The sequence below is a fragment of the Chiloscyllium punctatum genome, chromosome 1, assembly GCF_047496795.1.
Source record: "Chiloscyllium punctatum isolate Juve2018m chromosome 1, sChiPun1.3, whole genome shotgun sequence".
Lineage (NCBI taxonomy): Eukaryota > Metazoa > Chordata > Chondrichthyes > Orectolobiformes > Hemiscylliidae > Chiloscyllium > Chiloscyllium punctatum.
The window spans coordinates 143,892,958-143,906,898 of NC_092739.1; the positions used below are offsets into that span (position 1 = coordinate 143,892,958).

At 42.5% G+C, this 13,941-nt stretch overlaps 1 protein-coding gene across 1 annotated transcript in view; it reads right to left on the reverse strand.

The window, feature by feature from the left end:
• polr1a (RNA polymerase I subunit A) overlaps window positions 1-13,941 on the reverse strand; it is a 142,766-nt gene that overhangs the window by 84,865 nt on the left and 43,960 nt on the right. Inside the window, exons 13-15 of the mRNA XM_072576247.1 lie at window positions 13,138-13,392; window positions 8,259-8,450; window positions 7,013-7,162 (exon numbers count right to left, since the gene is read on the reverse strand). Coding sequence (XP_072432348.1) covers window positions 7,013-7,162; window positions 8,259-8,450; window positions 13,138-13,392 — 597 coding nt within the window. The remainder of the gene's footprint in view (window positions 1-7,012; window positions 7,163-8,258; window positions 8,451-13,137; window positions 13,393-13,941) is intronic.

Consider the following 13,941-nt stretch of genomic DNA (forward strand, 5'->3'; position numbering starts at 1 on the left):
GGTGCAAGTTCATAGTGAGGATCTAAAATTTGAATTTAGGCTGTTGCCAGAAACAACAACTATCTGAAGATTTTTATGAACTACAAAATGACTTTTCAATTTAAAATAACACAACAAAATGGCTGCAAGTAATGATTTGACTGTGTGAACATAAACTGATGCTTTGTTAAGTTGGTTGTATTGAGAGATAAGAGAGAATAATGGATTTTTCATAATATGAATCATAAGACAGTGATTTGGTATTCGAACTAACCTTGAACTGCTTTCATGGGATGGTGCTCTACATAAATTGAGAACCCTTTCCTGGGGTATATCATTGGATTAACCCGCTGTAAATCATGTCACCTTATTCAATGTGACTGGTCTTTTCTTGTAATTAAGGCTGTACCATCTCTTAAAAAACATATAAATAATGTGTAATTTTTTAAATGTAATTGTGCCATTTCTCCACGGAACACAGGAGCTTTTAACCTCCATGTAGCTGGAGGAATCTGCACCAGGCTGCGTTATTTTATTAAGCTGGTAACCTTGCTTTAAACAGACCGTACTCCTAGTGATTCTTTCGACCGATCTCGAACCAAGAGGCCCCTTGGAGGGGTTTAGATCTTCAATAGCTCCTTGAAAGTGGAGTCGCCAGAAGATAGGATAGAGGTGGTGGTGTTTGGTATGCTTTCTTTTATTGGTCAGAGTATTGAGTACAGGAGTTGGGAGGTCATGTTGCGGCTGTACAGGACATTGGTTAGGCCACTGTTGGAATATTGCGTGCAATTCTAGTCTCCTTCCTATCGGAAAGATGTTGTGAAACTTGAAAGGGTTCAGAAAAGGTTGACAAGGATCTGGCCAGGGTTGGAGGATTTGAGCTATGGGGAGAGGCTGAATAGGCTGAGGCTGTTTTCCCTGGAGTGTCGGAGGCTGAGGGGTGACCTTGTAGAGGTTTACAAATTATGAGGGGCATGGATAGGATAAATAGGCAAAGTCTTTTCCCTAGGATCGGGGAGTTCAGAACTAGAGGGCATAGGTTTAGGGTGAGAGGGGAAATATAAAAGAGACCTACCGGGCAACCTTTTCACACAGAGAGTGGTACGTGTATGGAATGAGCTGCCAGAGGAAATGGTGGAGGCTGGTACAATTGCAACAGTTACGAGGCATTTGGATGATTATATGAATAGGAAGGGTTTGGAGGGATATGGGCTGGGTGCTGGCAGATAGGACTAGATTGGGTTGGGATATCTGATCAGAATGGATGGGTTGGACCAAAGGGTCTGTTTCCATGCTGTACATCTCTATGACTCTATGATGGGGTTGTCAATAACATCATCAAGCAGTACCTGCTTAATGACACAGTTTGGGTTCCGCCATGGCCACTCAGCTCCTGACCTCATTACAGCCTTGGTTCAAACATGGACAAAAGAGTTGAATGCCAGAGCTGAAGTGAGTGTGACTGTTCTTGACAGCAACTCCACATTTGACCAAGTGTGGCACCTAGGAGGCCTAGCAAAACTGGGATTCTGGGGAAAACTACAATGGTTGGAGCAATACCTGGCATAAAAGTGGAGATGCTGCCTGACCTGCTGCACTTTTCCAAGCGCACATTTTAAGCTCTGATCTCCAGCATCTGCAGTCCTCACTTTCTCATAAAAGGGGATGGTTATGGTTATTGGCAATCAGACATCTCAACTCAAAAGCATTACTGCAGGATTTCCTTAGAGTGGTGTCCTGGCCCAACTACTTTTAGCTGCTTCAGCAATGACCGTCCCTCCATCATAAAGATCAGAAGTAGGAATGTTTATTGATGACTACATAATGTTAAGCAGCATTCACAACATTTCAAATACTGAAGCAGAATATGTCCAAGTGCAGCAAGACTTCTGGCCTCAGGCTGACAAGTGGCAAGTTACAATCGCACCATTCAAGTGCGAGATGATGACCATCTCCGACAAGAGAGAACCTAACCATCACCCTTCATGTTTAAGGGCATTACTATCACAGAATCCACTATCAACATCCTGAGGTTACCATTCATCAGAAACTGAACTGGGCTCACCATATAAAAACTGTACCCACAGAAGCAAGTCAGAGGCAAGGAATTCTGCAACAAGTAACTCGCCTCCTGACATCCCAAAACCTGCCCATCACATATACGGCACAAATCAGGATTGCAATGGAATATTCCTCATTAGAATATTGTTGCATTCATCCAGACAAGGAGCTTGACACAATCCACGATAAAGCAGCATGCATGATTGGCATTACATCCACAAACATTGACTCCTTCAATCACCGAAGCTCAGTAGCAGTGTGTATTATCAACAAGATATACTGCAGAAACTAGACAGCACCTTCTAAACCCACAACCATTTCCATCTAGAAGGACATGTGCAGCAGATCCATGGGAACACCACCAGCAAGTTCCCCTCCAAATCACTCACTATCGTGATTTGGAAATATCTCACCATTTCTTCAGTGTTGCTGGGTTAAAATCCTGAAACTTCCTCCCCCATAGAGAAGGCATGTCAGAAAGGCAAGGTCAAGGTGATCATGGGAGACTTCAATATGCAGGTGGACTGGGTAAATAATGTTGCCAGTGGATCCAAAGAAAGGGAATTCATGGAATGCTTACAGGATGGCTTTTTGGAACAGCTTCTCATGGAGCCCACAAGGGAGCAGGCTATTCTGGACCTAGTGCGAAATAATGAACCAGACTTTATAAAAAATCTTAAAGTAAGGGAACACTTAGGAAGTAGCGATCATAATATGGTAGAGTTCAGTCTGCAGTTTGAAAGAGAGAAGGCAAAATCAGATGTAATGGTGTTACAGTTAAATAAAGGTAATTATGAGGGCATGAGAGAGGAACTGACTAAAATAGACTGGAAGCAGAGGCTAGTGGGGAAGACAGTAGAGCAAAAATGGCAGGAGTTTGTGGGTATAATTGAGGACACTGTACAGGGGTTCATCCCCAAGAAAAGAAAGATTAGCCGGGGAGGGATTAGACAGCCATGGCTGACAAAGGAAGTCAGGAAATCTATCTATCAAAGAAAAAGAGAGATCCTATAAAGTGGCCAAGAGCACTGGGAAATCAGAAGATTGGGAAGGCTACAAAAACAAACAGAGGATAACAAAGAGAGAAATAAGGAAGGAGGGGATCAAATATGAAGGTAGGCTAGCCAGTAATATTAGAAATGATAGTAAAAGTTTCTTTCAATACATAAGAAACAAACGACAGGCAAAAGTAGACATTGGGCCACTTCAAACTGATGCTGGAAGGCTAGTGATGGGAGATAAGGAAACAGCAGGAGAACTTAACAAGTACTTTGCGTCAGTCTTCACAGTGGAAGACATGAGTAATATCCCAACAATTAAAGGGAGTCAGGGGGCTGAGTTGAGTATGGTTGCCATTACAAAAGAGATAGTGCTAGAAAAGCTAAAAAGTCTTAAAATTGATAAATCTCCTGGCCCCGATGGGATACATCCTAGTATTCTGAGTGAGGTGGCTGAGGAAATAGCAGAGGCGTTGGTTGAGATCATTCAAAAGTCACTGGAGTCAGTGAAAGTCCCGGATGATTGGAAGATCGCTGTTGTAACCCCCTTGTTCAAGAAAGGATCAATACAAAAGATGGAAAATTATAGGCCAATTAGCCTAACCTCAGTTGTTGGTAAAATTCTAGAATCCATCATTAAGGATGAGGTTTCTAAATTCTTGGAAGAGCAGGGTCGGATTAGAACAAGTCAACATGGATTTAGTAAGGGGAGGTCGTGCCTGACAAACCTGTTGGTATTCTTTGAAGAGGTGACAAGTAGGTTAGACCAGGGAGACCCAGTGGATGTGGTCTACCTAGACTTCCAAAAGGCCTTTGATAAGGTGCCACACGGGAGGCTGCTGAGCAAGGTGAGGGCCCATGGTGTTCGAGGTGAGCTACTGGGATGGGATTGGCTATCTGACAGAAGGCAGAGAGTTGGGATAAAAGGTTCTTTTTCGGAATGGCAGCCGGTAACAAGCGGTGTCCCGCAGGGTTCAGTGTTGGGGCCGCAGCTGTTCACATTATATATTAATGATCTGAATGAAGGGACTGGGGGCATTCTCAAAGCTTGCCAATGATACAATGTTAGGTGGACAGGCAGGTCGTACTGAAGGAAGTGGGGAGACTGCAGAAGGACCTAGACAGTTTGGAAGAGTGGTCCAAGTAATGGCTGATGGAATTCAATGTGAGCAAATGTGAGGTCTTGCACTTTGGAAAAAAGAATACAAGCATGGATTACTTTCTAAACGATGAGAAAATTCATAAAGCCAAAGTACAAAGGGATCTGGGAGTGCTAGTTGAGGATTCTCTAAAGGTAAACACGCAGGTTGAGTCCGTGATTAAGAAAGCAAATGCAATGTTGTCAATTATCTCAAGAGGGTTGGAATATAAAAGCACCATTGTGCTACTGAGACTTTATAAAGCTCTGGTTAGGCTTCATTTGGAGTACTGTGTCCAGTTTTGGTCCCCACACATCAGGAGGGACATACTGGCACTGGAGCGTGTCCAGCGGAGATTCACATGGATGATCCCTGGAATGGTAGGTCTAACATACGAGGAAAGGCTGAGGATCCTGGGATTGTATTCATTGGAGTTTAGAAAATTAAGGGGAGATCTAATAGAAACTTACAAGATAATACATGGCTTGGAGACGGTGGACGCTAGGAAATTGTTTCTGTTAGGTGAGGAGACTCAGACCCGTGAACACAGCCTTAGAATTAGAGGGGGCAAATTTAGAACAGAAATGCAGAGACATTTCTTCAGCCAGAGAGTGGTGGGCCTGTGGAATTCACTGCCGCAGAGTGCAGTGGAGGCTGGGACGCTAAATGTCTTCAAGGCAGAGATTGATAAATTCTTGATGTCACAAGGAATTAAGGGCTACGGGGAGAATGCGGATAAGTGGAGTTGAAATGCCCATCAGCCATGATTGAATGGCGGAGTGGACTCGATGGGCCGAATGGCCTTACTTCCGCTCCTATGTCTTATGATCTTATTGTAGGTCTATCTACACCAAATGCACCACAACTGTTTCAGAAGGCAGTTGATCACAACCTTTTCAAGGACAAATAGGGATCGGCAATAAGCAACGACACAGCCACTGAGAAATATATCCCCTGAATTAGTAAGAAAAAGAAATAAAGAGAAAACATTTGCATGATGATGGAATTATTCCTGCAGAGAACCAGCATAGATATTTTGGGTCAAATAGCCTTCCTCTTAGCTGTAACCACTATTTAGTGATTCTTTAATTCTTAGGCTGGTTTTGAAGAACATACAATGGCATGTTTTATGATCAAGGGAGATGACTCCTCCCCAATCAATATGAAAAAGGCACAGAAATCAATAAACATTTTAGCTCTAAATAAGGAAGAAGTTATGTTACAGAATCCTCATCATATTGAGACTGCTGCCAAATGTCTCTGCAGGGTAATCTATTTTCTGCTTACTGCCATCTCTATTCTGTTTTAAACGATCTTTTGGGATTTCTCTACTAACAACTAACCCAATAATTAATCCTCAATAGCAGTAAAAGGCAGTCGGTAGAATAAAGAATTAATGGGTGATGCGCCTCGAGCAGATTGCCAGAATAGCTGAATCAATTCCATTCTCACAAGGTTGAACGTGTAATGCCAAAACTCTGGAGTCATCTAACTCTCCCAATTCATAAATTTATTTCTTTATGAGAGGGATCACCAAGATAAAAATTTCTATGAATACTAGTTAGAGCCTGTATATGTCAATATTGTTAGGCAGATAACACTTATTATCTATACATAGAGGACACATCATACCACTTGGGTACAAGCCAAAAATTATAATAGAAGTTCCAAGCATTGACCTTGCTGGTGAAGTCATTGCTAAGTCCTACACATCAGCAAGAGCCTATTCTAACATTCTTTGTTTGAGTCAGCTTGGCTGATCTCAGCTGAGAACTCATTCAGAACTGGCAGATGAACTGAAGGAGAAGGAAAAATCACCTGGCTTTCCCTGCTCCTGATCATTAATGGGCAGCATGGTGGCTCAGTGGTTAGCACTGCTGCCTCACAGCACTAGGGACCCGGGTTCGATTCCCACCTTCAATTCCCGCCTGTGTGGAGTTTGCACATTCTCCCCGTGTCTGTGTGGGTTTCCTCTGGGTGCTCTGGTTTCCTCCCACAATCCAAACATGTGCAGTTTAGGTAAATTGGCCATGCTAAATTGCCCACAGTGTTAGGTGCATTAGTCAGGGGTAAATATAGGGTAGGGTCAGTGTGGACTTGTTGGGCCGAAGGGCCTGTTTCCATACTGCAGGGAATCTAATCTAAATCAGTAAGCCCACTGTAGTGTCTGTGCTTGTGGCAAGAACAGTTGCAGGATTAGACTAGCTGCATCCCAAACCCTCACTATGACAAAAATCCATTAATATCCTATGAAGGTTGAGGGAGCTAGGGTTTTTCTCATTAGAGTAAAGAAGGATGAAAGGTATTTGATAGAGGTGCACAAGATGATGAAAAGCATAGACAGAGTGGATAACCAGAAACTTTTATCCCAGGCTGGAAACAGTCATCACAAGGGGGGATAATTTTAGGATGATTGGAGGAAGATTTAGGGAAGATGTCAGAGGTAGGTTCTTTACATAGAGTGGTAGGTATGTGGAATGCACTGCCAGCAGTGGTAGTAGAGTCAGATACATTAGGGACATTTAAGTGACTCTTGGATAGGCACATGGATGATAGTAAAATGAAGGGTATGTAGGTCAGTTTGATCTTAGAATAGGATATAAGGTCAGCACAACATGGAGGGCTGTAGAGCTTTTACTATGCTGTAACGTTCTATGTTCTTAAATCTTATACTGCCAAACACTCAGAAAAAGGCCAGATTGCTGAACTCCACTGATGGATGATATGCACAGAATCATCATTCTGTCTGAGTCAGGGCTTTGGAGGACAGAAGATGGGGAGGACAATGAATAAGTACCAAATTCATTTCTGAAAGTCAATGGATATATAATATACCTTGGACTCAGACATCCACTCCAGATCAAAGTTCGCCACCATGCGCTGAGCTTCTCTAACCCAAGCCTTGCCACTGATTTTAGATATTCCTGTCAAGTTCAATGGCATTTGATCCTTGGGAATTATATTAATCAGCAGCGTTGAAACAACCTGAAAAAAACAGCAAAGTCTTTGATACAGCACAGAAAAAGGGAAACATCCAGTTATGCTAATTTTCATAGAACTAGTTTAATACAACTATTATAAAATATACCGCAATTCCCAAGTATCAAAGCCACATCATTTAAAACACATTTTGATTCCTTGCAGTTCAAGTTGGGTTACAATGCACATGATTTTCCCTGTTGCTTTACTGAAGACAGGTGCCCCTGCTCGAAATATTGACTCTCTTGCTCCTCAGATGCTGCCTCACCTGCTGTGCCTTCTCCAGCGCCACACTTTGTCAACCCTTTACTGAAGATACCAACTTCAATTCAGTAATAATTCCAAGATGCAGCAGGTAGCACAGTTACATGACAGATGAGAGACTAATGTCAACCTTGACCCTGTAGCCAAATGGAAACTCCAAGAGTCTAATATTTCCAGCAGGTAAAATTTCAAGGGCGCACCTCAAATGAAGATTCTCCCAATCACCCATCCTATTGGAAAATCAAGATAGCAGGAAATCGGAAAGTTCACAGAAAAATTGCAAATGAGAAAAGTTGAGAACACAGGCAGGTGCACCCCATCACTCTATCAAAATGGGCACAGGCCTTGCATCCTGTTTTCCATTGGCCTACTAGGTTTGATTACATTTTTTTAACCAAAATTTTCATTTTTAAGCAGTGAACTACAGTATCATCAGTGTAACTAGCTAGGAGTTTAATTGTGTGTGCAGAAACAATATAAAGCTTTCCAAAATAGGAGCTGAGAGTCCAGGGCAGATTTAGATGCAGACCAACTCCCATGAGCTGATAGAATGGCGGAATAGGTTTGAGGAGCTGAATAGTCTTTCTCCTGTGCAAAAGGAGCTGAATAACAGTCACCAACGTTTTGGCCATACTTAACTAAGGAAAATATCTAAAATAAAATCACCCATTCGGAAGCTTTGCTTGGCAGGATTTTCCAACTGGGTATATCCGATTGAAATCATCAGCACTGTATTTCTTTTACTATCACGAACCAACCTCAGCTCAGCATCCCAGCACTAATTAACTTTTATCTATCAGTACTTTATGATAAGTTGGTTGGCAGTCAGCAAAATTACCTGCTTTCCAGTCCAAAGTGGATACGGTTTAAGCACAGCAGGTTGAAGAATCTTCACCCGGCCCTTCTTATCTGTAAGGCCTCGGTAAACAAGCTCCATGTACTGTTCCCGTGTGAAGAAACGGCCACGGATTGTCATGCTGGTGCCAGAAACCATGTGATCCTGAATTAAACCTGCCAAAGGCTTCCCATCCTGAAGGAAAAAAATATCAACAAGCAGTTTATATTTAATAACTCGTGTAATATCCACAGGGAGGTAACCAGATTACATTCCACAAAATACATTAAAAATATCCTTTATTATTGAGTGGATGGCAAAACATTTTCACTGTTCTGACTATAGCCATTGCCCCAGGGACAGGTGGGTGTAAATTAATGCTCAAGGATCGGTTCACTGTCAGTAAAACATCCTGGTACAGCTTCGTGTTGTCAACAAAACACTGAAACTAAACACAGTTTAAAACTAGAGGGCAAGTTAGACACCAACCAAGAATTGGATCAAAATGAGGTTGAAAAGGCATTAATAAAAAAAAGTGTGCTCACAAAATTAGGAAGTAATTACAAAATAAGGTTTCAGGCAAGAATTCCCAAATAGAGACTAAATGAGTGATGGGTGGCCACCAAAGCTGGAAGGAGAAGAAACTGACTGGTGATTTGGTGAGCTTAAAGCAGGGTTTGGGTGACAGAGTGAAAGACTGAGCTGTAGGAGTTGCAAATTTGGGCTGGAGCGAGCATGGGCCAGCAGAAGGTGATGAGTATTTTTAAGCAAACTCTTTGGAAACTACTGGTAATACAGAATAGGCCAAACATAGCAGACATTGAACTCAGGAGGCCAGGAGGGAAGGCATTGATGAAAATATTTTCACTGCAAAGTTTTCACGAGATAATGAAGCAATTCAGAAAAAGTGCAATGAGTTACTCAAAAAATAAAACCCTTCCACACACGGACTAACCAGCAAGATGGTCAATAAATGGAAGTGGAAAAGGATCAGATTCAATGGATTAAATTCAGTGTAAAACACTACCATTTCAGAAGAGATTGGATTTAAAATGAAGGAAAACAAGGCAGTTGGGAAGTGTTTGACATTATATCAAGCAAGAATGAGACTGATGTTTCCTCATTCCATTAACCAAAGCACACATTCACACACAGGTGTAACAGTGATGGGTAAGGCCTTTGTTGGACACCATGCTTAACAAATCAAACTTGAATGCCCACATTCAGTAATTTGCTCAGGTAACAAAAGAAATTGAAGTAAAAACAAATATATTGTTCGACTTCTCAATTGCATTCCACCAGTTAATAAAATCACCTTTTCTTAAAAAAAAGATTTGTTCACATGATGTGGGCAGCTCTGACGAGACTAGCATTTATTGTCCACCTCTAATTAACAGTCATTTAAGTCATGGGGTATAATTCAGACAGAGATAGATAGGTTCTTGATTGGTAAGGGGATCAAGGTTTATGGGAGAAGGCAGGAGAATGGGGTTGAGAATCAGATCAGCCGTGATTGGGGAGCTACCTCCCAGCTTGAAGGTAGTAGACAGAGGGTGGTGGTAGAGGGCTGCTTTTAGAACTGGAGTGTGCCTGGCAGTGTGCCTCAAGGATTGATGCTGGGTCCACTGCTTTTTGTCATTTTATATAAATGATTTGGATGTGGATATAGGAGGAACAGTTAGTAAGTTTTCAGATGTCATCAAAATAAGTGGATTTCTGTAAGGCTTCGACAAGGTTCCCAATGGGAGACTGATTAGCAAGGTTAGATCTCATGGAATACAGGGAGAACTACCCACTTGGATACAGAACTGGCTCAAAGGTAAAAGACAGAGGGTGGTGTTGGAGTGTTATTTTTCAGACTGGAGGCCTGTGACCAGTGGAATGCCACAAGGATCGGCGCTGGGCCCTCTACTTTTTGTCATTTACATAAATAATCTGGATGCGAGCATAAGAGGTACAGTTAGTAAGTTTGCAGATGACACCAAAATTGGAGGTGTAGTGGACAGCAAAGAGGGTTACCTCAGATTACAATAGGATCTGGACGAGATGGGCCAATGGGTTGAGAAGTGGCAGATGGAGTTTAATTCAGATAAATGCGAGGTGCTGCATTTTGGGAAAGCAAATCTTAGCAGGATTTATATACTTAGTGGTAAGGTCCTAGAGAGTGTTGCTGAACAAAGAGACCTTGGAGTGCAGGTTCATAGCTCCTTGAAAGGGGAGTCGCAGGTAGATAGGATAGTGAAGGTGGCGTTTGGTATGCTTTCCTTTACTGGTCAGAGTACTGAGTACAGGAGTTGGGAGGTCATGTTGCGGCTGTACAGGACATTGGTTAGGCCACTGTTGGAATATTGCGTGCAATTCTGGTCTCCTTCATATTGGAAAGATGTTGTGAAACTTGAAAGGGTTCAGAAAGGATTTACAAGGATGTTGCCAGGGTTGGAGGATTTGAGCTATAGGGAGAAGCTGAACAGGCTGGGGCTGTTTTCCCTGGAGCGTCGGAGGCTGAGGGGTAACCTTATAGAGGTTTACAAAATTATGAGGGGCATGGATAGGATAAATAGACAAAATCTTTCCCTGGGGTGGGGGAGTCCAGAACTAGAGGACGTAGGTTTAGGGTGAGGGGAAAGATATAAAAGAGACCTAAGGGGTAACGTTTTCACACAGAGGGTGGTACGGGTATGGAATGAGCTGCCTGAGGATGTGGTGGAGGCTGGTACAATTGCAACATTTAAGAGGCATTTGGTTGGGTATATGAATAGGAAGGGTTTGAAGGGATATGGGCCGGGTGCTGGCAGGTGGGACTAGATTGGGTTGGCATGGATGGGTTGGGCCAAAGGGTCTGTTTCAATGCTGTACATCTCAATGACTCTAAGTGGCATAGTAGATAATAAAGAAGATTATCTCAGAGTATAATGGGACCTTGATTAAATGGACTAATGGGCTGAGGAATGGCAGATAGAGTTTAATTTAGCTAAGTCTGAGGTATTGCATTTTGGGAAGGCAAATCAGGGCAGGACTGATACACATAACATCAGGACCTGAAGTGTTGCTTAGGGGTGCAGGCGTATAGTTCCTTGATAGTGGAGTTGCAGGTAGGCAGGGTGGTGAAGGCAGTGTTTGGTACACTTCCCTTCATTAGTCAGAACATTGAGCATAGTAGTTGGCAGGTCATGTTGCAGCTGTACATGACATTGGTGAGGCCACTTTTAGAATACTGTGAATAATTCTGGTTGCCCTTCTAAAAGAAAGATTTTGTTAAACTTGAAAGGGGCAGAAACAATTTACAAGAATGATGCCAAAGTTTTTCCCCTAGGATGGGGCAGTCCAAAACTAGAGGGCATAGGTTTAAGGTGAGGGGGAAAATTATTTAAGAAGGGCCTGAGGGGTAACCTTTTCATGCAGAAGATGGTGCATGTCATGGAACAAAGGAAATCATGGAGGAGGGTAAAATTACAATCTTTATAAAGACATCTGGATGGGAATATGAACAGGAAGAGTTTAGAGGGATATGGGCCAAATGCTGGCAAATGGGACTAGTTCAGATAAAGATGTCTGGACAGTGCAGATAAATTGGGCTGAAGAGTTTGTTTCCACGCAGTATGACTCTGACTCGATGACTGAATGGTGATGCAGATTCAATGGGCTGAATGGCCTACTTCGCCCCCTATATCTTACAGTCAACCACATTTCTATAGGTCTGGAATCTCATATGCCAGACCAAGGGTAGCAGATTTCCATCCCTCACGTACCGTTAGTCAATCAGATGAATCTTTACAACAAGTGTCAGTAGTTACATGACCACCATTAGATTAGCTCTTTATTCTACTTTTGTTTATTGAACTCAAAAGTTCACGAACTGCCATGGCAGGATTCAAACTCGTCTCCAAAACACTAGGATGAGGTTGTGGATTGCTCTCATGACATTATCTCTACAGCACCATCGCCCCCTAGTGGTCTCAAATTCAATGTTGGGTTGCTTGCCACAAACCTTGATCCTGTCGATCAAAGATAGATTTATCCAGGTCTCAAGTATGCAGTCATTGCTGACCTACACCCCACATGCCCTCTTTCCCCAACCCTATCCTCACTGAGTGTGAGTGCTTCCCTGATCGCACAGACCCTTGATCGTATACTGACTCATCTCCTCTCCAAAGCTCTGTATCCTGGAATTACCCAAAACTCCAGCCATCCACCTGCTGAAGATGGACAACTCTGAGAGGAGAGTGTCAGCCAGTGTTGCCACTACATTTTGGCTGAGCTTCTGTGCTGGCTTTGTTTTGCGCATGTGCAACAATACAGTGAACAGATATAGACCTTCTACATTACTACTAGCGAATCCAGGAAAAATGGCATCTGGAAGCTCATACCCAAGTTGCAAAGGCAAATTCCAGACAATTGTGGAAAATCTGGTCAGATGCACCCGGAATAAAAGTCCATCAATATTCTCCATTAAGGCACAATAGGAATGGTCATTTGGACCAATTACAGAAAGACTGTCAGCACCTGTGAAACTATATCCTGACCAGAAATCTCAATATTCCAGAATCAGTAATAAAATGCAACAAATGGGAAGGATTAGGAATTGTACAGTGCCTATTCTATAAAGGCACTCACCATCCTAACAGGCAAATATATCACTGCTCCTTCACTATCACTAGGATAAATTTCCTCCGTTATGACATTATGAGAGCATCGACACCAAATAGACTGCAAGAGTTTTAGAGGCAGCTCACCTTCTCAAGGGTAACTAGCAACGAGCAATCAATTCTCACCCAGCATGCAATGCTTATATGCCATGAATCAATAAAAAAAGAAAATACTTTTGCTCTTAAGGAGAGAATAATACTTTTCCAATCTTCACCTACTAACATTATGTACTTGCCTTGGGAACCAAATACTGTTCGTCAGTACTTGCAATTACGTAAGCCTCTGCTCGGCCAAGTTCATTCTGTGGAAAGTGTGCATTCATTTCATCACCATCAAAATCAGCATTGTAGGCTTTACAGTTTGCATAGTGAAGTCGCAGGACCTTCTCTCCTGGTAGGATCCGGGCCCGGTGGGCCTGGATGGACGGCCTGTGCAAAGTAGGTTGACGGTTCAGCAAGAGAACATCTCCATTCTTAATATGCCGGTACACCTTTCAAAACAATATAACATATTTTATCAGTTCACTGTTAACAAGTTATATGGATGTATGAGGTTGAAGTACGACTAGCTGGTACATCTGATGTATTTCTACTTATTTCACACCCTCCCTATCTTTGAAACTCAATTTTCCTCTTTCCATATCATACACAACTACCCTGCAGTGCCACACAAAGCTTGGTTTTAAATATCCTGCTCTGAAGAAACTCCATTGGTCTCTACACAAAAGGACCGGATGGAAGAAAAAGCTTATCACTGTCTTAGGTGTACATCTAACATTACCCTTGTCAGCAGATTTCATGGCAATGTCATTATTCAGCACATTAACCTCCATCTTACTTGGGCTAACTCTCAACTTTCTGACACTGCCTTCATTTTCACCAGGTCATGGCAGCACCACCAAATACCATGCCATTGTCTCCAGGATTGTCACTGACCAAATCTTCCCTGAAGATCATCTTTCCACAGCCCTCCACATCATAACTGACCACACATGACCCAATTCTACCTCATCGTCAAAGTCCCCAAACAGGACTGCTCT